The sequence below is a fragment of the Hyperoodon ampullatus genome, assembly GCF_949752795.1.
Source record: "Hyperoodon ampullatus genome assembly, chromosome: 7".
Classification (NCBI taxonomy): Eukaryota; Metazoa; Chordata; class Mammalia; order Artiodactyla; family Ziphiidae; genus Hyperoodon; species Hyperoodon ampullatus.
Window position 1 is genome coordinate 14089461 of NC_136920.1, and position 27212 is coordinate 14116672.

A 27212-nucleotide genomic window follows, 5' to 3' on the forward strand; every position below is an offset into this window, starting at 1 on the left:
CTAGTTAGGAACGGCCGCCTTGAGTCAACATAAATGAGGAATTTGGTGAGGAAGTTTCTAGGAAAAGCTCACACTGTGTATAACTATGTTATGGATGGTGTAGTAGGACAACATGTCATCTCTTTCTGACATTCTTCTCTTCATTGTGTCACATTAGAATGATCCTATCAAAAGGGGCTGGATCCATAACCACAGGGAAAAACTATTTCACTAAATATTTTGAGAGATATTTACATATGCAGCTTACCCTACATGACGGTAATTTTGTTTTGCTATGTTTCATTTAAGAGACATTAATATACATTTTATATTTGTCAGGCACTTACCTAAGCATTTCACAAATGTTAGCCCATTTAACTTAAAAAACCAAAAACCTAGGGAGGGATAAATTGGGAGATTGGGATTGACATACACACACTACTTTATATAAGATAGATAACTAATAAGGACCTGCTGTATAGCACAGGGAACTCTGCTCAATACTCTGTAATGACCTATATGGGAAAAGAATCTATAAAAGAGTAAGTATATATATATGATAACTGATTCACTTCGCTGTACACCTGAAACTAACACAACATTGTAAATCAACTATACTTCAATAAAAAACAAAGTAAATAAATAAATAACAAAATAAAATTTATAAGAAAATTGGAAAAAAATAAACACAACCTAGTGAGAGTAGGTAGTATTATTTACCTCACCTATAGATGAGGAAACAGAGGCACAGAGAGATTAGATGACTTGGTCAAAGACACACAGCTGGTAAATGGTAGGATGAGACTACAAACCCGTAGTTACAGTCAGACTCCCAAATTTGCAGAAGCAGCAGAACATGTGACCCAGAGGGAGGGACCAGGTGCCACTGGATTCCACACCAGCTAACAGAAGCTTCTCCCCGCTGCTTTTAAAGAGACAAGGTCTACTTCAACAGCTTCAGTTTAGCTATTTCTGTAGAAAAATTACCAAAACACACTTTGCAGTTCCTGGCTGTACTTGCCAGGGTAAAGGTAAAGTTCATATTCTGGAAAAGTCTGCTGCTTCTCATTTGTTCCTGGGGACCTTTCTCCGTGGAGACAGGGTGAGGGCTCATCTCACTGGAGAGAATCGCTACTTTGTGACACCTGCTTCCTCATTTTCCTCTCACGACAAGGTGGGAAAAATCAAATGCTCTTGTTGGTTTCCAAATGAAGGGCCGAGCTTATTTATTGACACTTAGGTTGAAGAAAAGGGAGTCTATTCAATTTGAGAAATAATGCATTGCAGGTACTCTGTATACAGCAGGTGTACTGTGGAAAAAATTCTTGGAAGGATTAAGCCAGGTTTCGTTCTAAGCAGATAAATGATATGGGGGGGGATATGGGAAGCTGGTGGGTGAGTGAAGAAGTCATAACATTTGCAAGGAAGGATGCTGATCCAAGTAACATTTATCTAGCACCTAATGTGCTGAGATACCAAGCAAACAGCGTTCTACTTAGTCCTTTAGGAAACCTTCTAAAGGAGGTAGCTTTTTCTTTAGATAAAGGTTAACCAGGAAAGTGAAGTAGTCTGTTCAAAGTCAAAGAGGAAATATGCAGAGGAATGTGGACTAGAATGCAGGCCAGATTTACTGTTAATTCAAATCATGTGAAAAAGAAAGTTAATTTAAAAGATTTTATCAATAATGCTGTGGCCATAAAATGTCTTTTTTTTTTTTTTTTTAATTTATTTTTGGCTCTGTTGGGTCTTCGTTGCTGCGTGCAGGCTTTCTCTAGCTGTGGCCAGCAGGGGCTATTCTCCGTTGCAGTGCCCGAGCTTCTTATTGCGGTGGCTTCTCTTGTTGCGGAGCACGGGCTCTAGGCTCACAGGCTTCAGTAGTTGTGGTTTGTGGGCTCCAGAGCGCAGGCTCAGTAGTTGTGGCTCACGGGCTTAGTTGCTTCGCGGCATGTGGGATCTTACTGGACCAGGGCTCGAACCCATGTCCCCTGCATTAGCAGGTGGATTCTTAACCACTGCGCCACCAGGGAAGCCCCCATAAAATGTCTTTCAATATTTTGTTTTGCCTTCTAAATTTATCTTTCTACATCCTTAAAATTCTCATATATGTTGCATATAGAATATGTGTAAGCAAAGATTTACCTATTATAATCAGGAATTATGTACTGTTTTATGTTCTATTTTCTCCTTTTATTTTAGTATTCTCCTGTGTATGTGTGTGATAGTTATTATATTAATGGTTCCTAGAGTTGCAACATACTAAGAGATCATAATTTATGTAATCTTATCCTAGTGCTAGACATCGAGATTGTGTCTTGTTTGTTCCTATTTGTTAATGTTGTTTTATAAAACTATTCTTTAGAACTTGTTTTCTCTGTTTGAATTGTTCAACATTTTGCAAACATTTCCAATAAGGCAAAGGCTGGGTCTGAACTGTGGGCTTTGCCCTTTGCCAAAGCTAAAAGCTCACCCTGACTGTACAGTGTTCTAGAGCCTCTTCAGGTTTCAGTCTATCCTATTAACTGGACAATATGTTTGTTGTTGTTGGTGGTGGTACTTTCCACTGTGTGTATGTGTGCATGCCTACATGTAGAGCAGTCTCACATTATGTGATTTGCAGTGTTATAACAATGTTACAACCCCAGAAATTTGGCATCAAGCTCATTTTGCCTCTTCTGCTTCATTTTACCTCTTACAAGATGCTTCTGGATAAAAGGTCACATTTGCCTCTCAGAACATTAGACTTCCACTATCCTGAGGCTCTCAAGGAGATGGAGTCAATGTCTGGAGACATTTCTGTTTTTCACAATTGAGAGTGGAGGTGTTACTACTGATGGCTAGTGGGTAGAGGCCAGGGACATTACTGTATGTTCTACAGTACACAGAATTGCTTCCCACAGCGAAGAATTGTCTGGGCTGAAATAGAAGTAGTGCTAAATTTAAGGAACCCTGCTCTAAACTGATCAAGAAGTTTTTAAAAAGAACATGAATTACCAGTACCGTGTCATCATGAAAAGGTAAATTAAAACCACAATGAGATAACTCTTCACATCCATAGTTTAGCTAAAATTTAAAAGACCAGCAGTCTGAAAATGATACAAATGAACTTATTTACAAAACAGAAACAGACTCACAGACTTAGAAAACAAATTTATGGTTACCAAAGGGGAAAGGTGTGGGCGGAGGGATAAATTAGAAGTTTGGGATTAGCAGATACACACTACTACATATAAAACAGCTAATCAACAAGGGCCTACTGTATAGCATAGGGAACTCTACTCAATACTCTGTAATAATTTATATGGGAAAAGAATCTGAATAAGAATAAATATATGTATATGTATAACTGAGTCAGTTTGCTGTACACCTGAAAGCAACACAACACTATAAGTCAAATACATTCCAATATAAAATAAACTTTTTTTAAATAATAATAAATTAAAAGAAAAAAAGACCAACAGTCCAAAGCATTGTTGAAGTGTGGAGTAACTGGAACTCTCATGATTTGCTGGTAGGAATGTAAAATGAAACAACTACTTAGAAAAAACTGTTTAGCAGTTTCTTATATAGTTAAACATATACCTTCCATTCAATCCAGCTATTCCACTCCTAGGTATTTACCTGAGATAAGTGAAAACATATAACCACTACAAAGCTTTTACATGAATATCCATTGTAGTTCTACTTATTATATCCAAAAAAAGGAAAGAAAAGAAACAACCCAAACACCTATCAACAGATGGATGGATAAATAAATTGTGGTATATTTCTACAACGAAATAATACTCAGAAATAAAAATTAACAAACAACTGTTATGTGATCAAATTGGTTTTTTTTGTTTGTTTGTTTGTTTTTGCTGTACGCAGGCCTCTCACTGCTGTGGCTTCTCCCATTGCGGAGCACAGGCTCCGGACGTGCAGGCTCAGCGGCCATAGCTCACGGGCCCAGCCACTCCGTGGCATGTGGGATCTTCCCGGGCCGGGGCACGAACCCGTGTCCCCTGCATTGGCAGGCGGACTCTCAACCACTGTGCCACCAGGGAAGCCCAATCAAATTGTTTTAATCTTAACATCATTATACCACATGAAAAGTACATAGTATGATTACATCATATTCAATATAAGGCAAACTAATCCATAGTGATAGCTGATCAGTTCTTAAGTAGGCTAGCAGTGGGGAGCAACTGACTACAAAGAGAAATCAAGAAACACAGCGGGGCTTCCCTGGTGGTGCAGTGGTTGAGAGTCCGCCTGCCAATGCAGGGGACACGGGTTCGTGCCCCGGTCTGGGAAGATCCCACATGCCGCGGAGCGGCTGGGCCTGGGAGCCATAGCCGCTGAGCCTGCGCGTCCAGAGCCTGTGCTCCGCAACGGGAGAGACCACAACAGTGAGAGGCCCGCGCACCACAAAAAAAAAAAAAAAAAAGAAACACAGGGGATGAAGGAAATGTTCTATACCTGAAAGGTGGTAATGGTTTCATAGGCATATACATGTGTCAAACCCATAGAATTGTACCCTACATATGCTTTTAATTATGCCCATTTAAATTATTCAACAATAAATGTATTTTTAAAAGATATAACCACAGGGCTTCCCTGGTGGCGCAGTGGTTGAGAGTCCGCCTGCCGATGCAGGGGACACGGGTTCGTGCCCCGGTCTGGGAAGATCCCACATGCCGCAGAGCGGCTAGGCCCGTGAGCCATGGCCGCTGAGCCTGTGCTCCGGAGCCTGTGCTCCGCAAGGGGAGAGGCCACAACAGTGAGAGGCCCGCCTACCGCAAAAAAAAAAAAAAAAAAAAAAAAAAAGATATAACCACAGCTATAGTGATGCTGTCAAAGACTCTCCTCTCCCCAAACCGATAAGTGAACATAGGGAACAAAATGGCCTGTTGGTGTCCCCAAAGAACTGGAGAGCACCTGGGAGTGTGGGGCAGGATACACACATGGAAATGTCAAGAATATTCACTCATTCAAGCAATCTCAAATTTGTTCACACAGCAGGTTCCAAAAGGTAGATGAGATCTTTGGAACCATAAGCATTTTCCCACTGAAAGTAAGTACCACTGGTTCCATCTCTACAAGTCTGTATCTTAACCGACCATGCCAAAGGGCATATGCTCCTAAAAAGAAGAAAGCCAAGAACATGCTGGACAGTGATCTGGAAAGGTAAAGTGCCTCAGCACAAAAGGACTAAGTACATACATCTACATTTTTCCTGCTTCCTTCAGGGAATGATAATAATAATGACGTATTAATATTATTCTCTGCTAGGCACTCTGCTAAGAGTTTTACATGCACTTTTTCATTCATTTGGTGCCAGTGCGTGGATTACTTCATTTAATCCTCACGTCTATGATTTTTCCCAGGGCACTATTCTAACTGAAGACATTCACATCGTGGTCTGTGTTTAAGTTACATCCCATTCCTTCAATACAGAAAAAAAAATCCAATGGACTGATTTGAATTACTGTGTAGTTAACGGCCAGTGACAATATTAATAATAACAATAGTAAAAATAATAACATTTTGAGTTAATATATGCTGGAAATTTTTCTATGCACTTAATATGTATTAATTCATTTAATTCTCATAGCAATTTTCTAAGATAGGATCTCTTTCCAGAGGATTTATTAATGAGGAAACCAAGGAACAAGGAAGTCAAGTAACTTTTTGAAGATTACATAGCTTGTTAGTGGTGACATTGGGATAATCATGGACAGCAACTTAATCATGAAAGATGCACTTGCATACTTAAAGAATGTGTTTGGGGCTTCCCTGGTGGTGCAGTGGTTGAGAGTCCGCCTGCTGATGCAGGGGACACGGGTTCGTGCCCCGGTCTGGGAAGATCCCACATGCCGCGGAGCAGCTGGGGCCGTGAGCCAGGGCCGCTGAGCCTGCGCGTCCGGAGCCTGTGCTCCGCAACGGGAGAGGCCACAACAGTGAGAGGCCCGTGTACCGCAAAAAAAAAAAAAAAAAAAGAATGTGTTTGTTCGATGTGACCAATGGGGTTTAATTTCCAAAATATACAAACAGCTCATACAACTCTATAACAACAACAACCAAAAAAAAAAAAACCCAATTGAAAAATGGGCAGAAAACCTAAATAGACAATTCTCCAAAGAAGAAATACAAATGGTCAATAGGCACATGAAAAGATGCTCAGCAGCACTAATCATTAGAGAAATGCAAATTGAAACTACAATGAGGTATCACCTTACACCAGTCAGAATGGCCACCATTAAAAACTTTACAAATAACAAATGCTGGAGAGAATGTGGAGAAAAGGCAACCTTTGTACACTGTTGGTGGGAATGTAAGTTGATACAGCCACTATGGAAAACAGTATGGAGGTTCCTTAGAAAACTAAAAATAGAATTACCATATGATCCAACAATCCCACTCCTGGGCATATATCCAGAGAAAACTCTAATTCAAAAAGATACAGGCACCCCTATGTTCATAGCAGCACTACTCACAATAGCCAAGACATGGAAACAACCTAAATATCCATTGACAGATGAATGGATAAAGCAGATGTGGTACATATGTACAATGGAATACTACTCAGCCATAAAAAAGAATGAAATAATGCCATTCGCAGCAACATAGGTGCAAATAGAGATTATCATACTAAGTGAAGTAAGTCAGAAAGAGAAAGACAAATACCATATGATATCACTTCTATGTGGAATCTAGAATATGATTGTGTCTAGAATATGACACAAATGAACCTATTTATGAAACAGAAACAGATTCACAGACATAGAGAGCAGACTTGTGGTTGCCAAGGGGGACGGAGCAAGGGGAGGGATGGAGTGGGAGGTAGCAGATGTAAACTATTATATACAGAATGGATAAACAGCAAGGTCCTACTGTATAGCACAGGGAACTATATTCAATATCCTATGATAAACCACAGTGGAAAAGAATATTTTTTTAAATGTATATATATATAACTGAATCACTTTGCTGTACAGCAGAAATTAACACAACATTGTAAATCAACTATACTTCAATTTAAAAACAGAATATGTTTGTTAAAATATATGTGTCTTTAATGACTGAAATTCAGGGTAGTATAAGAAGGTGAAGCGAAAATTATCAGAAAGAGAACCCTGTGCTTTCTGCCCGTCTCATCCTTCCTTGGAGTTGGTGAGGACTTCAGTGACAGTAACACCAATAAAAGGCACTGAAGACGGGCTTGGACATAGGTATTAGGATAGAATCTTCGGCTCTTGTTTCTTTGTGTCTTCTATGAGGTGGCCCCTTCAGGACTTTTATGATGCCCTTCTAAACTCCTGTCCTTCATAGTAAGGCTAGAAATCTATGGTGACTATACTTTCTCCCCTTCTCCAAAAGCAGTTTTCTAGGCAAATTTATCTCACCTGTTATCTTCTAAGGTTCAGGTAAATGTGTGCCAATCTATTCCTATTGGTTCAGTATCTTCTCATTCCTGGCTGTTTCTTGGTCTTCTCTCTAGGCTAAGGTATCTGCCAAGATGCTCCACTTACAGGGTCCACAGATGCTGCAGATGCTAGAAAAATACTTAAGGAAGAGCCTCCCTGAGTCCTTAAAGGTGAGCATGGGACATTCTTAGGGAACCAAATGGTTGCGTCTTCTTGTAATAGCGGTGAGAAAGAGAATGAGCTTTTACTGAGCACCCATTCTGTGGCAGGAACTCACTCATGCTGCATCTCACATAGTTCACACCACCTCTTGGCAAGGGAGGTCTATTATACTCATGTCCCAGAAGAGGAAACAGGTCTCAGTAATATGACTTGCCCGATACTTTTAAGTGGCAAAAAAACCGCTCTCTGCAGACTCAAAAACATTTCCTTGATTTCTCTTTAAAAGGTTGATCTAAGTACATACTAATTTTTAAATATTTGTGCCTAAGGCAAGGTTAACCACCATGTACCTTCTTGGAACATTTAATAGGTCAACTCTTATTTCTTTGAAATCCAAAAGATTGTGCTCTATCCATGGAGGAGACCTAGAAATAATTATATACTATTCATTATTTTATTGCAGCAATATTTGTTACAAAGTGGCTGGATTTAGGCACATTTTATTTATATTTTTAACATTCAGAGGATTGATGAAACGAGTAAAATGCTCTTCTTTCATTTTTTATTTTTTGGCCATGCATCTTGTGGAATCTTAGTTCCCCGACCCAGGATTGAACCCAAGCCCTCGGCAGTGAAAGCGTGGAGTCCTAACCACTGGACCGCCAGGGAAGTGTCTAAACTGCTTTTTAAAAGCTCCTTTTACACCTAAAGATAGAAGCTTAAGTCACATGCAGCCACTGCCCAGCACCAGCACCAATGGGGACCTCAAGGTCAAAACAACGCCAGCGCAGTTCATTAGTGGCAATAGAAAGCACTTATAGCCCTTACCTCATCCCAGCCACTGGGCTTTATCTGTGAACTCATATACACTTCAAAACTCCCATATGAGGAGGGTGTCCCTCTTCTCCCTATGTTGTAGATGATGCATCTGACCAAGGAAACTTAAATAACTTGCCCAACTGGTTACTGCTGAGGCCAGAAATATAATCCATTTACCCAATTTCAACTCACCTGAGCCTACCTGCATGCTTTGAGCAAAATAGGCCCTCCACTTCAGATGCTGTTAAGAATGAGGAGAAACTGGATCTCTCATGTATTGTTGGTGGGAATGTGAGACGTACAGCCACTCTTGAAACGCAATTTGTAAGTTTCTAACTAATCTTGCAACCAGCACACAACCAGCAATTACAATCCTGCGCACTTGCCCCAGACAAATACAAGTTTATTTTCACACAAAACTATGTGCCTGAATGTCTATAACAACCTTATCCATAATAGTCAAAAGCTGAAAACAACTCAGATGTCCTTCCATAGGCGAATGGCCAAATGAACGGTGGTACATTCATACTATGGAATACTACTAAATGACAAAGAAGAAATGATCTGTTGATACCTGCAACAATCTAGATGAAGCTCCAGAAAATTATGCTGGGTGAAAAAAAAAAGCCAATCCCAAAGGGTTACATGCTACATGAGTCCATTTATATAAAGTTCTTGAAATAACAAAATTATAGAAATGGAGAAGAGATTGATGGTTGCTGGAGGTGAAGGAGGAGGTGAGCAGTGGAGGGTAATGGGTGTGACTCTAAAGAGCAACATGAGTGACCCTCGTGACGATGAAACTGTTCCACATCTTGACCGTATCAATGTCAAAACCCTGGCTGTGGTATTCTACAGGCACAGAGACACTAGGTCTCTGCACTTTACCAAGTTCACACAGTAAGTAGCCAGGGTTTTATTCCAGGCAGGTTAACCCTTGAAGCCAAGTACTAACCATTATGCTCATCCACTGGGCATAACGCCTTGGACATTGGTCGATAAAGTTATATATTTCAATTTCTATTATTAGTTTTGTCAAGAACATGCACCCTAATCCTACCATGGGAGTTAGGTGGATGACAGTGACATCGCATTGGTTCTGTGGCTAAAAGGGCAGACTCAGCATCCAGCCTGCCTGGGTCTGTGCCTGTCTCTTCCACCGTCAAGCTGTATGTCGAAACTACATCACTTAACTTTTACATGCTTTAGTTTTCTCATACACAAAGGGAGTAATGAGGGACTTCCCTGGTGACCCATGGTTAGGACTTGGTGCTTTCACTGCCCAGGGCCTGGGTTCGATCCCTGGTTGGGGAACTAAGATCCCACAAGCCATGCAGCCAAAAAAAAAGAGATGGGAGTAATGAGAGCTCTAACCTCTTGGGGTTATTGTCAGGATGAGAAGACTTTATGTTGAACAGGTGGAACTGTGCCTTGCACACAGAGAAGTTATGCAAATATTAGCCACTGTTATTACAGATCAGACCATAACTTTACAGTGGGGTGAATTGTGGATGCATCTTATGTGAGGCTAATACTTTGAAAGACCTGGCATAATTTGGGGTGAGTTGAATCTATTCACCTTCCTAAATCTTAACTATTTGTAAACCATCCTTTTACTCTGGGGAAGAGAAAGGTAAGCATTTTTCTATGGGTAGACTATCTGGCTTTATTTTTATTTACTATAAAAGGACCAAAGAGACGATTGTCCCTGACCTTTAATTACTATAGCCTCCACTTATTGGTAGGAAATATTTACCTTTACCAGAGGATAATTTAAAAATATATGTTAAAAAGCCTTAAACATGTAGGTAACTTTAGGCCCAGCAATCTCCCTTCTAAAAACCTTCCCTAAGCAAATATCAGGTACATATGCAAAGATTTCTGCAAAAAGATATTCTTTGAAGGGTCATTGTTTACACTGAAAAGTTGGAAACACCTGGAGTGGAGTGTATCTGATATTTTTCATTTTTTGTGGTTTGTTGTATGTGTATATGAATATTAAATTCTACAATGGGAGAGTTCATAATTTTTATTCATAAGTTTCATTGGTCTGAATATTTTCTATATGAATATTTTTAAAAGATATATTTATTGGGGCAAAAATTAGAACCTAAAAAACAGTCTGCAGAAATTCTCATTAGGTGCCTTCCAATCAAAAAATTTCATTATTTCATAGAAATAAACCTTGTCCTGATCAAACAAGGCACTTTGCCATCTCTTCCTAATAAGCTGACATTCTCACTTTCTTGGGATACTGCAGGTTTATGGGACCGTCTTCCACATGAACCAGGGAAACACTTTCAAGTTAAAGGCCCTGGTGGACAAGTGGCCCGATTTTAATACAGTGGTTATCCGCCCTCAGGAGCAGGTAAGGTGCCAGATGTGGAATGAATATGCATGTATGTTCATATTTGCTATGTGCTTACCATGCACCTGGCAATGTGGTAGACCCTGGGATTATAGAAATGAATCGAGGTGTTGGTTAACAAGTCCTTGTCCTCAAAAAGCCCACAGCCTGGAGGAAATTATAGATAAATCCACAGATAAATTACAGCGTCGTGTGAAACAGGAAGGATCAAAACACAGATAGCATCCTGCTGCTGCTTAAGACCAAACACACTTTGTCATTTCTTGCACCCAGTTTGTGGGAATAGAGGCAACCAGTGGGAGGTTGTGGTAATGTAGGATTATGTAGATGGTCACGTTTGTTAAAAGTATCAAAGGAGCATTTCCCAGGCTAGATTTCTGCATTGTATTAAATGAAACCCATTTTAAACCCTTAACCTAAGGGGAAAAAAATATTTCCTACCTTTTAGAAACACCAATTTTGAAACCACACCAACTCATTCATGCTAACTCAAAACTTCTCATTGTGATACTGTCTTCCCATTGAGATGCTGCAGGGTGTTATAACCTACTGTCATCAATAAAGCAAAAAAAAACAGGGCAGGAAAAAGGCTATATGTGGTAGAGGTTGCAGGGGGAGGATCAGAAATGCTTCTTAGTAGAAATTTTACCAAAACTGGATGTTGAAGGCAAATAAGATTTTTCACATGGTGGCAGGGAAGGACTGCCCTCAAAGCAGAGAAAATAGTAGTTGCAAGGCATAAGGTCTGAAATAACAGAGTGAACTAAGGAAAACTGAGGAGCAAATGACATAGTTGGAATTGTTGTTTACATATTTATGATAATTTTTTAATTAGTGAAATTGAATAGTTAAGACATTTCAAAAATAAAACATATAATGATATTTTAAAATATCAAGTAAAAATCTAAAATTTTAATGTAAGTGCATTTTATAGAACTTATATAGAAGTGAAATTGGTAAGAAATATTATTCAAAATAACCAAATTAAATAATCTGAAAATGAAGACTTTTAATTATTGGTAGAAACCTGAGCTACTTTCAAAAATACAGTCTTAAAAATAAGATTTGTCCACCTTTATGAGCGATTATTGACATATAAGATTTTGTAAGCATAAAATGTACAATGTGTAGATTTGATACACATATATCATTAAATGATTCCCACCATAGCTTTAGCTAACATTCCATCAGGTCACGTAATTACCATTTCTTTTTTTTGATGAAAACATTCAAGATCTACTTTCTTAGAGACTTTCAAGTACAGCTGACCCTTGAACAACATGAGTTTGAACTCACAAGTTCACTTATATGTGGATTTTTTCAATAATTATATGCTACAGTACGACACCATCTGAGGATGGCTGAATCTGTGGATGCAGAACAGCAGATACAAGGGCTGACTGTAAAGCTATAGGCGGATTTTCAATTGCATGGAGAGTTGGGGTCCATAACCCCTGCATTGTTCAAGGGTCAACTGTATATAATACAGCCTTGTTAACTATAATCCCCATACTGTATATTAGATCCTCAGAATTTATTTATCTGGTACAATAAATTTATTTATCTGGTACAAACTGGAAGTTTGTACCTTTTGATATCTCCACATTTCCCCCACCTAGGCCTCCCCAGCCTCTAGTACCCACCATCCAACTCTCTGTTTCTATGATTCAGCTTTTTAAGATTCCACACATAAAAAAGATCATACAGTATTTGTCTTCCTCTGTCTGACTTATTTCACTTAGCATAATGCCTACAAGGTCTATCCATGTTGTCACAAATGGCAGGATTTACTTCTTTCTTGTGGCTGACTGAAATTCCATTGTAAAGATATGCCACATTTTCTTTATCCATTCTTTTTTTTTTTTTTTTTTTTTTTTGCGGTACGCGGGCCTCTCACTGTTGTGGCCTCTCCCGTTGCGGAGCACAGGCTCCAGACGCGCAGGCTCAGCAGCCATGGCTCACGGGCCCAGCCGCTCCACGGCATGTGGGATCCTCCCAGACCGGGGCACAAACCCGTGTCCCCTGCATCAGCAGGCAGACTCTCAACCACTGCGCCACCAGAGAAGCCCTATCCATTCATTTTTTGTTTCCATATTTTGGCTATTGTGAATAATGTTGCAATGAACATGGAGTGCAGGTATCTCTTTGAGATCCTGTTTTCATTTGCTTTGGCTATATACCCAGAATGGGATTCCTGATTCATATGACAGTTCTATTTTTAATTTTTGGAGGAACCTCCATACAGTTTACATAGTGGCTACACCAATTTAGATTCCCACCAACAGTGCACAGGGCTCCCTTTTCTCCAGAGTTTCCCCAGTACTTGTTATCTCTTGTCCTTTTGATGATAACCATTCTGGTATGTATGTGGTCTTGATTTGCATTTACCTGATAATTAGTGATGTAAAGCACTTTTTCATGTATCTGTTGGCCATTTGTATGTCAATTCCTCTGCCCATTTTTAATGGGATTGTTTGGGGTTTTTTATATTATATTGTATGAGTTTTAAAAATATGTTTTGGGTACTAGCCCCTTATCTGATATGTGATTTGAAAGTATTTTCTCCCATTTGATAGGTGCCTCTTCATTTTGTTGATTTTTTCTTTTGCTGTGAGAAGCTTTTTAGTTTGATGTAGTCCCAGTTGTTGATTTTTTGCCTTCTTTACTTGTGCTTTTGGTGTCATATCCAAAACATCATTGCCAAGACCAATGTCAAGGAGCTTTATCTCTATATTTTCTTCTAGGTTTTTACAGTTTCAGTACTTATGTTTAAGGCTTCAGTCCATTTTGAGTTAATTTTTTGAGTGGTGTAAGGTTCGTTCTTCTGCACATGCTTATTAAGCTTTCCCAATAGCATTTATTAAAGAGATATTCTTTCCTGACTGAGTGTTCTTGGCTCCCTTGTCAAATATTAGTTGATCATATATGCGAGAGCTTATTTCTGGGCTCTCAATTCCATTCCATTTGTCTATGTGTCTATTTTCATGCCAATACCTTACTGTTTTGATTTCTACAGCTTTGTAGTATAGTTTGAAATCAGAAAGTATGACGCCTCCAGATTTGTTCTTATTTCTCAGGATTGCTTTGTCTAGTCAATCTTTTGTGGTTCCATATAAGTTTTAGGATTTTTTTTTTTCTATTTCTGTGAAAATGCTATGGAAATTTTAATAGAGGTTGCATTGAATCTACAGATGGCTTTGGGTAATACGATTATTTTAACAAAATTAATTCTTTCAATCCATGAAACCTTAAGCAATTCATTAACCATAAATCCAAAGGTATATCTTTCCATTTGTTTATGTCTTCTTCAATTTCTTTCATCAAAGTTCTGTAATAGCCTTCTCTTTTCTCTTGTTATCATTCTTGGCTTAAAGTCTATATTGTCTGATACAAATATAGCTATTCTTGCTCTCTTTTGGTTTCCACTTGTATGGTATGCCGTTTTCATCCCTTCACTTTGAGCCTATGTGTTTCCTTAAAGCTTAAAGTCTCGTAGGCAACACAGAATTGATCTTTTTTTTTTAATCCATCTAGCTACTCTATATATTTTGATTTGAGAATTGAATCCATTTACACTTAGAGTACTTATTGAGAGGTAAGAACTTATTAATGCCATCCTATTGTTTTCTGCTGTTTTGTAGTCCTCTTGTTCCTTTCTTCCTCTTGCAACCTTCCTTTGTGAACTGATGATTTTCTGTGGCGGTAAACTTTGATTCTTTTCTCTTATCTTTTGTAAATCTACTGTAGGTTTTTGCTTTGTGATACCATGAGGCTTATGTAAAATATATTACAAATATAACAGTCTATTTTACTCTGATAACAATTTAACTTTGATTGCATACAAAAACTCTATCCTTTTGCTCCCTCCATTTTATGTTTTTTTAATGTCAATATTTATATATTTTTTATATTGGATATCCATTAACAAATTATTGTAGCTATAGATATTTTAATATTTTGTCCTTTAATCTTTATACTAGGGTTAAGTGGCTAAAAACCATAACATTACTATATGAGAATATTCTGAATCTGACTATATGCTTACTTTTACCAGTATGCTGTATATTTTCATATGTTTTTATGTTACTAATTAGCATCCTTTCTTTTCAGTGTGAAGACCTCCTTTTAGCATTTCTCTTTTTTTTTTAAGAAGGAATCAGAACATTTTATTCGAGACAAATTTGAGGATTATAACCTGGGAAGAGCATCTCAGAAAGCTCTGAGAACTGTTCCCCTTTCAGTATTTCTTGTAAGGCAGGTCTTTTGGTGATGAACTTCCTCAGTTTTCGTTTGTTCGTGAAAGTTAGTGAAACATCAAAAAAAATGTTCCAAGAGCAGAAGGAGACAGCAAGCCTCAGTGCTCAGTCAATTTTCAAGCTTCTTAATGAGTTTTATGGAGGGATAGAAAAATAATTTTAAATGGATCATCTTTGCTTGGTTTGAAAATTTAAAGCAATAACTGAGTTAGGAGTAGTTTTGTTCAGGACATTTTTCATTGTTAATTGAATCAGGGAGTCCTTGACTTGATCTCATAATGTAAATAATCCTTTAATAAAATCAATACAATGAAAAAGCTAATATTTTAGTATTTAAAAGTATCATAAGATAATGGAACCCTGAAAACGAATATGGCAATCACTAAATACAAGCATTTTGGTTGATTCTACTTTTCCCAACCCAAACAGGAGATGACAGATGACCTGGATCACTACACCAATACTTACCAAGTCTACTCCAAGGACCCTAAGAAATGTCAGGAATTCCTTGGTTTGCCAGAAGTCATCAACTGGAAGCAACATTTGCAGATTCAAAGTAAGGGAACTGGGATGTGTGCTGACTACTGAGATCTCCCATGTCTGTATCTGTATTGTCACTCCTCATTTTGAACTACAGCCCTACATCCTCTATATCTTTACTCCAAGTCCTAGACACTCAGCCTGCTGTCCATTCTTTCTCTCAGCTGCCACCACTACCTCCATAGTTGTTAGTTCACAAACGTATTTGGGAGCCTCCCAGGTGAAATCTGAAACCAGCACCCATATACATGTATGGCAAGGAGAGACCTAAGAAAGGGGCCAACCACTACCGATTGGTAGGTGGCAAGTTTAATAAGCAGGGGATCTTCCAGGCTTGTCTCCTGCAGGAGACTGCAGGATGAGTATATCACCTCACCCATCTGCCAAAACCTTAAACATTTATATAGTGGCCTTAACTGGGTTCAGTCATGTACCCAATCCAGATATCTCAACACCACATTTCAATCTCAAGGCTGTGTCCTTGGAGCAGCTTTCTGGGAGCTGGGAAGGCAAGTGGGAAGCACATTCCAAGGAGGGGAGGGAGTGGGGAACCTCCAATTGCCTGGGTCCAGCTCATGAGTCAACAGGTAGTACGTCTTCTTGATGACCTCCTCCAACAATAGTGAATTAGAACTTGAAGACTGCAGTACATGGGGTTTACATAGGAAATCATGAATAACATAATTTCTTACTAGCTAAGGATTCGTGGTTTATTCCAGGATCTATTAGAGGCTTGAATATGGAAGCAGAGCTCTCCTTCTGTCGCATCTCCGTTCTATCATTGTCTTATTTACGAAGGAGGAATTTAGTAGTTAAGAATGTATTTGGGAATTCCCTGGCGGTCCAGTGGTTAGGACTCTGTGCTCTCACTGCCAGAGGCCCAGCCCAGGTTCGATCCCTGGTCAGGGAACTAAGATTCCGCAACAAAGATCTCCCAAGCTATTGTGCGGCCAGAGGGGGGAAAAAAAAGTATTCTCTGGAGTCAGACTACCTAAAATTGTGACCTTGTTGGGCCTGTTAGTAGTTATGTGACCTAAGGCAAGGAACAACCTCTCTGTGGATCAGTTTCCTTATGTATAAAAATGAGGATTAGAATAGTACCCCAAACATAAGCCATTTAAAGATTGAATAAGATCTTGAATGAGAAGTGCTTAGCACTATGCCTGATTTTATCAGCTAGGTTTTCAAACCATCCCCAAATAATGACTGCAAACCACAGTCATTTATTAGCTCACGATTTTGTGGGTCAGCAATTTGGACTAGACTCAGCTGGGTGATTCTTCTGCTGGTCTCTCCTAGATTCACCCATGTAGCTGTAGTCAGCTGGGGGTTTTCAATGAGCTGGTAGGACTAAGTTAGCCATAATCTCAAGTTTGGCTGTTAATGCTGGTTTTGTCTGTGCTGGCTACTCACTGTGCTGATGAAGTGGCTTGGGTGATGTATAGAAGTCACAGGTTCTCAAGAGCAGAGAGAAAAGGCAAACCTCCATGCATAGTCCCTTTTCAAGCTTTTTACTGATTCATGTTTGTTATTTTTCTATTGGCCAAAGCAAGTTTCATGGTCAATCCCATAGTCAGTTAAGGAGAAAAAAATGAAGATAGTGAAGAGGAACAAACTCAGACCACTGTAGCAGCAATCTACTGCAGTGAGTGCATAGAATTTTTCAATCAATTTTGGTTATTATCTTTATACCTCATCTCTTTTGATGGTCATAACTGTACTGTGATGTATTCAGGAATTGTAGTATTATCCCAATTTTGAATTATTTTTAAATATGAGAGTGATTTGCCATTATCCCATAGAAGTCTTTTCATGATGGAACACAAGTTTTAATAATTCGAAACCTGCAAACTTTGCAGCCGTTGGACAGCTTTTTCCTGACACTTAAAGGAACAATGATATCTCATATAATTCATTTCCTCCATCTAGGTTCACAGTCCAGCCTGGATGATGTGATAAAAAATCTTGTGGCTATTAAATTGGGCAAGGTGAAGCGAACACAGTGCTTTCTCTATATGGTCTCCGAGACAGCAAAGAAATTGGCGACTTCCTTCCTGGATGCAAAAAACGTATCACCCAATGGTGATAAATACAAGTCCATGTAAGTCTGAAAGAAGTTGCTCTGGGGAATTCCCTGGTGGTCCAGTGGTTAGGACTCTGCACTTTCACTGCCTGCCGAGGGCACGGGTTCAATCCCTCTGGTCTGGGAACTAATTAAGATCCAGCCCGCAGGCTGCGCAGTGCAGCAAAAAACAAAAGCAAAACAAAAAAGAAAGAAGCCTCATATCTGTCACTACTGAATTAGCCAGCACATTCTAGGACAGTCGCAAAAAAGCACAACAAACTGGGGTGGCTTAAAACAGCAGAAATTTATTCTCACAGTTCTGGAGGCCAGAAGTCCCAAGTCCATGGGTTGGTGAGCCTCTGTTCCCTTCAAAGTCTCTAGGAGGGAATCCTTCCTTGCCTCTTCCAGATTCCGGTGGTTCTAGGCATTCCTTGGCTTGTGGCTTTGATACCAACCAGGGTTCTTGGCCTTCCCCGATCAATAGAAATTGATTAGAGGCCAGACAAGAAGTCCAGGTAAGGCTTTATTGGGAGCCTGCTGCAGCAGGGCAGAGGAAGAACAAACAACAGGTTCCCTTGCTTGCTCGCTGAGGCAGGGGGTCGAGCTGGCTCCTTCTATGGGGTGAGGGTAGGGGTGTGTCCAGGGGTCGGGCCGGAGGGGTGGCTTTTATTTTCTTTGTAGCACTTATGATTATTTGAAATTAGCTAATTTAGTTAACGGTCTTACTTACTGGATGTTTGAATTCTCCCCAACAATGTTGCAAACCCCACGAGAGAGAGCAGGTACCTTCCCTGTCTTGTTCACTGATAGATCTTCCACAGCTAAAACAATGCCTGGTATAAAGGAGGTATTTAATAAATGTGTTCAGTAAATTCACTTGACAAATTTTTCCAATAAAGAGAATTTCAACAAATAATATATTTTCCCCCATTGATGTCCAGTCTAACACTGAATAAAACTGAACACTGATGGTGGAGATTTGAGCTGAAGATGCCCAAATCCCATGGCCTTCCGTTTGTACTCCTGGGAGAGTTTTATTCACTTTGTATCAAAGAATCTCTCTGGATCACCTTGTCTGCACTGTAGCATAGACAGGATGGGAGACGTTATCCCCATTTTCCTGACAGAAAACAGACTTAGATGATGAAATAGCTTGTTCAGGTCACGTGGATGGTTAAGGGCATAGTGGGCTTGAGTCTAGGTCTCCTAGTTCCACCTTGTGGGCTCTTTCCAGGACACCTCCCAGAGCCCCTTTACAGCCTGCAGATGCCATCAGATTCAGTGTTCTGTGCCTTGGGGCTGCCTGCACTTCATGTCACTGCCCCTTTCTGGACTTCAGCCTCCCCACTTGCTCAACGTGGCAGCCAAGGACCTTCGGACATTGACATTTTAAGCTCTGGCTTCACTGCTTGCTAGCATGTGCTTTGGGGCACTTGTTTATATCTCTGCAACTTTTTCCTTCTGTGTAAAATAAGGATAAGTACACCTGCCCTATCTAGGTTGGAAGGTTGCAGCAGAGGCCAAATGAAACAATTGTAGCTAATTTCTGTAGAGGATTTATTATCTGCCAGGTGCTTGTTCTAAGCCCCTACATCCATTGACTCATTTAAGCCTCACAATGATTCTATAAAGGAGGTGTGATTATCATCCTTATTTATTAGATGAAGAAATAGAGGAAGTGGGAAATGAAGTAATCAGCCCCAAATCACCCAAGGAGTCAGATTATGAATCCAGACAGCCTGGCTCCAGAGCACTTATGCTTAAATATGCTCCTATTCCCCTCTCAGAACAATTGGGGTAGGGGACAAATAAAATACTCCACAGTACATGTGATATTGTTACCGAGCCAAACTTGGGTCCACTTGCAATAAAGCCAATCTGACACTGGGTTGTGGTGAAGGAAAGTACAGCATTTATTGCAGGGCACCAAGCAAGGAGAATGGGCAGCTCATGCTCAAAAGACTCAAACTCCCCAATGGCTTTCAGGGAAGGGGTTTTAAAGTCAGTGTGAGGGAGGATGCTGCAGGGTTATGGTCAGCTTGTGCACAATTCTCAGATTGGTTGACATCTAGGTGAAGTTTCAAGCATCATCAACCTTCTAGTTTCAACCAGTCTAGGGTCTATGTTCTTGAGATCAGCTGTTTTCATCTGGTGGGGATCTGCTTCCTGTAAAAACAACTTAGAAATGTGTGTCAGGCCCTTATCAATATCTTGCAGGGAATTGTGAGTTCAGTGATTCTGCCATGTGGCAGATTTATAGTCTAAATTGTTACCAGTTTCTCAGCCCAACAGCTCTTCTGTTTCTAGATCATCATATTTTCTAATCATTAACTCTGAAGTAAGCCTTTTGACACTCAAGGGAGGCCTGGGAGACTAAAGCAAAAGGTTTTTATTTCAAAGGACAGGGATAAACAGGCTTGTGTACAGTTTCAATATTATGGGCTATTCTTTCCCCTTGTTCCCAATAGCCATCAAAAGGTGTTGAAACTCTCATCCCTGGATCCTACCCACGCTGCCTTGGTGAATAAATTCTGGCATTTTGGTGGCAATGAGAGGAGCCAGCGATTCATCGAGCGCTGTATCCGGGCCTTCCCCACCTTCTGCCTGCTGGGGCCTGAGGGGACCCCTGTATCCTGGGCCCTGATGGACCAGACAGGAGAGATGCGGATGGCAGGCACCATACCTGAGTACCGGGCCCAGGGCCTCATCACCTACCTCATCTATGTCCAGATTCAGGCTCTAGACAAACTTGGCTTCCCCATGTATTCCCATGTAGACAGGGCCAATCACATCATGCAAAAACTGAACTTCAAACTGAAGACTATCTCTGTGGACTCTGACTGGAACCAGTGGAACTTTGTGCCTCTGTGAAGCAGCCCTGAACACAAGACAGTGTGGAATGGACAGGGCATGTGGCTGGAGGAGCTGATGGGTGATGGAGAGAGGAGAGAGGGAATAAACTATAATCAGTAGTAATGAAGGATCCTGAGCTCTGAGGAAGCAGTGATGGGTAGTGAACAGGATAGCCTCAGTCTCTGTGCTCAAATACCTCCCAGGATTACCTTAGTTTCCTCAGTAGGAAATAGGCCAGGCACCCCAGCTGTCTGGCTGGTACAGCTCCCACACTTACAGCATCCTAGTCATGCTTTATACTTAGTTGCATGCTTTTCTACATTGTTCTTCCTGGAACTACTAGCTCACTGACCCTTTCCAATTTGCCAGAAGGACTGTAATAATTTGTGGGTTCTAGGACTTTTTCCCTCTGGCTTTCTATGTTTTGTTTTTAATTGACTGGAGAGTCACATGTCTTCTGAGTAGCTCTTTGAATATCCTCCTTTCCCAGGTCACTTCTTAAGCCTTGTATTATAATCACATGAAATATACTATACACACACACCATACATTTTTATATCTATAGATATAGATGGTATATGTGTGTGTGTGTGTGTGTGTGTGTGTGTGTGTGTGTGTGTGTAATGCAGCAGAGATAATTAAAACAAAAAGACTGACTGGCATTAACATCTTCTTTTGCAACTCCTACTCCAGGAAAGAGATACTAACGTTGTTTCTGTCCTCTGAAATTGCACAAGGTGAGGGCTGGGAGTTTCAGATTTACTGGGGGCTTACTGAGGACTAGCCTGGGAAACAGTTTCTCAGATAGCTCTGAGGAACTCTTGCAAAGAGGTAAGGTGGAAAAGAATGGTACAAATGAACTTATTTACAAAACAGAAACAGACTCACAGATTTAGAGAAGGAATTTACGGTTACTGGGGTGGGGTGGGGTGGGGGAGGGGGAAGAGTGGGGGAGGGGATATTTAGGGAGCTTGGGATTGACATGTACACACTGCTATATTTAAAATGGATAACCAGTCCTAGCCACGGCAATCAGAGAAGAAAAAGCAATAAAAGGAATACAAATTGGAAAAGAAGAAGTAAAACTGTCACTATTTGCCAGTGACATGATACTATACATAGAAAATCCTAAAGATGCCACCAGAAAACTACTAGAACTAATCAATGAATTTGGTAAGGTTGCAGGATACAAAATTAATGCACAGAAATCTCTGGCATTCCTACACACCAACAACAAAAAATCAGAAAGAGAAATTAAGAAATCACTCCCATTTACCATTGTAAGAAAAAGGATAAAATATCTAGGAATAAACCTGCCTAAGGAGGCAAAAGACTTGTACTCAGAAAACGATAAAACACTGATGAAATAAATCAAAGATGACATAAACAGATGGAGAAATATACAATGTTCTTGGATTGGAAGAATCAATATTGTGAAAATGACTATACTGCCCAAAGCAATCTACAGATTCAGTGCAATCCCTATCAAACTACCAATGGCATTCTTCACAGAATTAGAACAAAAAATCTTACAATTCGTATGGAAATACAAAAGACCCCGAATAGCCAAAGCAATCTTGAGAAAGAAAAACGGAGTTGGAGAAATCAGGCTCCCTGACTTCAGACTATACCACAAAGCTACAGTAATCAAGACAGTATGGTACTGGCATAAAAACAGAAACACAGGCCAATGGTACAGGATAGAATGCCCAGAGATAAACGCATGCACATATGGGCACCTAATTTATGACAAAGGAGGAAAGAACATACAATGGAGAAAAAACAGCCTCTTCAATAAGTGGTGCTGGGAAAACTGGACAGCTACATCTAAAAGAATGAAATTAGAACACTCCCTAACACCATACACAAAAATAAACTCAGAATGGATTAAAGACTTAAATGTAAGACCAGACACTATAAAACTTTTAGAGGAAAACATAGGAAAAACAAACACTCTTTGACATAAACCACAGCAAGAGCTTTTTTGACCCACCTCCTAAAGTAACAGAAATAAAAACAAAAATAAACAAGTGGAACTTAATTAAACTTAAAAGCTTTTGCACAGCAAAGGAAACCATAAACAAGACAAAAAGACAACCCTCAGAATGGGAGAAAATATTTGCAAATGAAACAACAAAGGATTAATCTCCAAAATATACAAACAACGCATGGAGCTCAATATCAAAAAAATGAACAATCCAGTTAAAAAATGGGCAGAAGACCTAAATAGACATTTCACCAAGGAAGACATACAGATGGCCAAGAGGCACATGAAAAGATGCTCAACATCACTAATTATTAGAGAAATGCAAATTAAAACAACAATGAGGTATCACCACACGCCAATCAGAATGGTCGTTATAAAAAAGCTAGAAACAATAAATGCTGGAAAGGGTGTGTTGAAAAGGGAAGCCTCCTACACTGTTGGTGGGAATGTAAATTGATATAAGCACTATGGAAAATAGTATGAAGGTTCCTTAAAAAACTAAAAATAGAACTACCATATGACCCAACAATCCCATTACTGGGCATATACCTGAGAAAACCATAATTCAAAAAGAGACATGCACCCCAATGTTCATTGCAGCACCTTTTCCAATAGCTAAGACATGGAACCAACCTAAATGTCCATTGACAGATGAATGGATAAAGAAGATGTGGCACATATATACAATGGAATATTACTCAGCCATAAAAAGAAATGAAATTGAGTTATTTGTAGTGAGGTGGATGGACCTAGAGTCTGTCATACAGAGTGAAGTAAGTCAGAAAGAGAAAAACAAATACCATATGCTAATGCATATATATGGAATCTAAAAAAACATGGTATTGACAAACCTAGTTGCAGGGCAGGAACAAAGAGGTAGACATAGAGAATGGACATGATGACATGGGGTGGGAGGGCGAAGCTGGGGTGAAGTGAGAGTAGCATTAACGTATATACACTACTGAATGAAAAATAGTTGGCTGGTGGGAAGCAGCAGCATAGCACAGGGAGATCAGCTCGGTGCTTTGTGACCACCTAGAGTGGTGGGATAGGGAGGATGGGAGGGAGGCTGAAGAGGGAGGGGATATGGGAACATGTGTATGCATATGGCTGATTCGCTTTGTTGTGCAACAGAAACTAACACAGTATTGTGAAGCAATTATACTCCAATAAAGATGTATTAAAAAAGAAGAAGGAAATTTGATAATACCTATAAAAAATAAAAAATAAAATGGATAACCAACAAGGACATACTGTATAGCACAGGGAACTCTGCTCAATATTATGTAACAACCTAATTGGGAACAGAATTTGGAAAAGAATAGATACATGTATATGTATAACTGAATCACTGTGTTGACAACTGAAACTAACACAACATTGTTAATCAACTGTATTCCAACATAAAATAAAAAGTTTAAAAAAAGGAGGTAAGGGGGGAGGTCAGCATATATGTAATTTTGGAGAAGGGGTACGTGCAATCGAGCACACTTTTTCTTTCTTTTTTTCAGATCTTTATTGGAGTATAAATGCTTTACAATGTTGTGTTAGTTTCTGCTATACAACAAAGTGAATCGGCTATATGTATACATATATCCCCATATCCCCTCCCTCTTGAGCTTCCCTCTCACTCTCCCTATCCATCCCTCTAGGTCATCACACAGCATTGAGTTGATCTCCATGGGCTATGCAGCAGCTTCCCACTAGCCATCCATTTTACATTTGGTAGTGTATATATGTCAATGCTACTCTCTCACTTCATCCCCAGCTTCCCCTTCCCCACCATGCCTTCAAGTCCATTCTCTACATCTGCTTGTTTATTCCTGCCCTGCCACTAGGTTCATCAGTACTGCTTTTTAAAATTCCATATATACGTGTTAGCATACGGTATTTATTTTTCTCTTTATGACTTACTTGACTCTGTATGACACACTCTAGGTCCATTCACCTCACTACAAATAATTCAATTTTGTTCCTTTTTATGGCTGAGTAATATTCCATTGTATATATGTGCCACATATTCTTTATCCATTCATCCTTGATGGACATTTAGGTTGCTTCCATGTCCTGGCTACTGTAAATAGTGCAGCAATGAACATTGTGGTACATGTATCTTTTGAATTATGGTTTTCTCAGGGTATATGCCCAGTAGTGGGATAAGCACACTTCTTGGTAAGTCACTGTTAGTCACAAGGAACAGATACCTCCATGAATGATTTTAGTGCTTTTCTAATTATGGGAAGATGTAAGAATTGGGGTTCATAAAAGTTTCTCCTGAAAATATCTAACTATCTGAAAACCTGTTCTGCCAGTTTTGCCAGAGCACAAGTGTCTCGTTACTGATCTCTGCCCTGAATTGTTTTCAGGGGGTGTGTTGAAGGTCAGCAACTGCAGTGGCTAATGACTGGATCCTTGTAGAACCAGACGGCAAGTGACATTCTTTAGCTGGGATTTCTAAAAGCTGAGCTTCCTTAATCCCCCTCCTTCAGTCTGCATGTAATAAAGAGATTCCTTGTTTGGTTGTGGAAGCTTAATCTATGTGGTCCATGAAGGGACATGAGTATAGGGAAAGGAGGAAGTAGGGGCACTCAGATCCAGAACAGGGAGTATCGATTATCAGGGACAGGGGTAGGGGAGGCTCTGTGGAGGGAGGAGACTAAGCAGCAGCACATTACTGTGAGATACTTGCTCCCTCTGTGGTGTGACTATGAGTCTTCTGGGAGACTCATTGGTGAGGCCACCAGAGAATTCATCTCTGAGTCTCCCTGGGAAGACTGTCCCAACACTGCCAGAAAAGAGCACCTGCTTGAAGGAGAAAAGAAAGAAAGAGAATGACACCAGTTTGAGACTTGGGACCACCACAGCCCAATTCCTTAACACATCAAAATAACAGCTGTGCCCTTTATACTTGAGTATCAGCTAAAGCACCACCCCCAGGATGGCCCTGACGTCAGCAAAGGAAGAGGGGGTTTTGTGACCCTGGAGTAGGGGAGAGGAGACCTCATGACACTCAATAGAGAAAAAAGACCTCATCATACCAGACAGAGAAAGAGAGAGGATAAATGTCATGCTCCTCAGGCTATAGGGGGATTGATTACTACCTCTTGATGTGCAGCTGGGGAGAGGAAGGTTGATTTTGCATTTATCAGTTAGCTGACTTCAAATGAAATTATCTGAGAGGAGTGCTATTAACACACATTTGAAAGGGTTCATAGGTACATGAGAGGGAAGAGAAGGAAAAGCCTGCTGTGGTAGAGATTAGTCTGTTAGCTCTTCCAGCCCAAACCACAAATCCTGACGGTATTTATTCTGCAGTTCCAAAGAGTTCTTTGAGTCCTTCAGGTCATATTTACTTTCCCCTCTAGGCTAAAGCTGCCACAGGATGACGAAAACATAGGGGTTCTCATCTACTCTTTCAAATTCACTCCATGAATTTTATTATTCTATTTACTAGTCAGTTATGGCTCCAATTTTTAACAATTCCTTTTTAGTAGACGGTAAGTTACATGTAGATCCATTTCTAAAGTTATTTATATATTAGATACTTTAAAACATCCCAAACTGTCTTTATAAATTCCATTTTCTTTTTAAAGACTTCGTCTGGCAACAAATAGAACCATTCTAAATAGCATAATTCGCATAAATCTAATATTGAAAATTTATGAATACAATAAATTCAGTGAATCTAAGGTTATCTTAGATTTTTCAAATGTTCACATGAATTTGGTAATAGCCTAACTTAAAAGCATAACTCGAAATCAATTACCAAGATACACATTTCTAGTTAAACTTAAAAGGCAATCACTCTAATAGGTCAAATTCTCTCACAAGTAACAAGTATATAAAATATTAAATATGCAGAGCTTCCTTCTTAGCTAAAAATATTAGTACTATGCATCTGATTCTCCTAAACATTTGTATATTAATTCTAATTCTTATAAGAATGGAAAGATGCATACTTATTAAGGAAGATCTTACCATCTTGGGTTATTGAAACTTTGACTACCAGCCAGACAGGAGAATGGCAGGATTTGTGTTTGTCACCATAATGGGACACAATAAACCTGATATATAGACATTACATCAGTAATATCATAACTTCAAGAAGAGAGTGGTCACTAAACTTACACCCCAGGAATGGAGTTATAAACATTATCTAGTTCTTCTGTCTACTCAAATAATTCTTCATCTCCATCTAGACTGATCATTTGACTGGGTTTTAAATATTTCAGATATATAAATATATTTCTCAATTTAAATATACAGCCCCTTGAATTTGATGGATTCTTAAGAAATGCAAGTATAACAGAGCTTTGTAGCTAATAAAATTTTTCATTCTTTCATATTCTTAGGACCATACAACGACTAAGGATGTTTTAAATGAACAGAATTTTGTATATTTCACATGGTTTTATCAGCTTGAGGCAATGTCAGTCAAGGTCATTCTACTGTCATCCCTCTTTGAGCTAGAAAACACATTCTATCTAGATGGACACCTTCAACCAAGCAATCGAAATTACCACCAACATCATGTGTCTTGATGTGATATACTGAGGAAAACACAGTCTTATTCATGTAGTATATCTTGCATAAACTTAATCAATTAATGAGGAAACAACCATTCAAACCCAAATTGGGGACATTCTGAAAAACACTGGCCTATACATGTATTTTCCAAAAAATATCAACATCAAGAATGAAAAAAATCTAAAGAACTCTTTCAGATTAAAGAAGACTAAAGAGAGCCTCATGCACCAGAGGGGAGACAGCAGCAGCAAGA

At 39.5% G+C, this 27212-nt stretch overlaps 1 protein-coding gene across 1 annotated transcript; it reads left to right on the forward strand.

The window, feature by feature from the left end:
* Window positions 1-955: 955 nt before the first annotated feature.
* On the forward strand, window positions 956-20463 carry LOC307055744 (glycine N-acyltransferase-like; the record flags this gene model as incomplete). Its single annotated transcript, XM_079707944.1, has 6 exons — window positions 956-1070; window positions 7457-7552; window positions 10624-10731; window positions 15417-15543; window positions 17457-17628; window positions 20061-20463. The coding sequence occupies exons 2-6, from the start codon at window positions 7475-7477 to the stop codon at window positions 20461-20463; spliced, it is 888 nt and encodes a 295-aa protein (XP_079564070.1). The 5' UTR covers window positions 956-1070; window positions 7457-7474.
* Between the last annotated feature and the right edge of the window lie 6749 nt (window positions 20464-27212).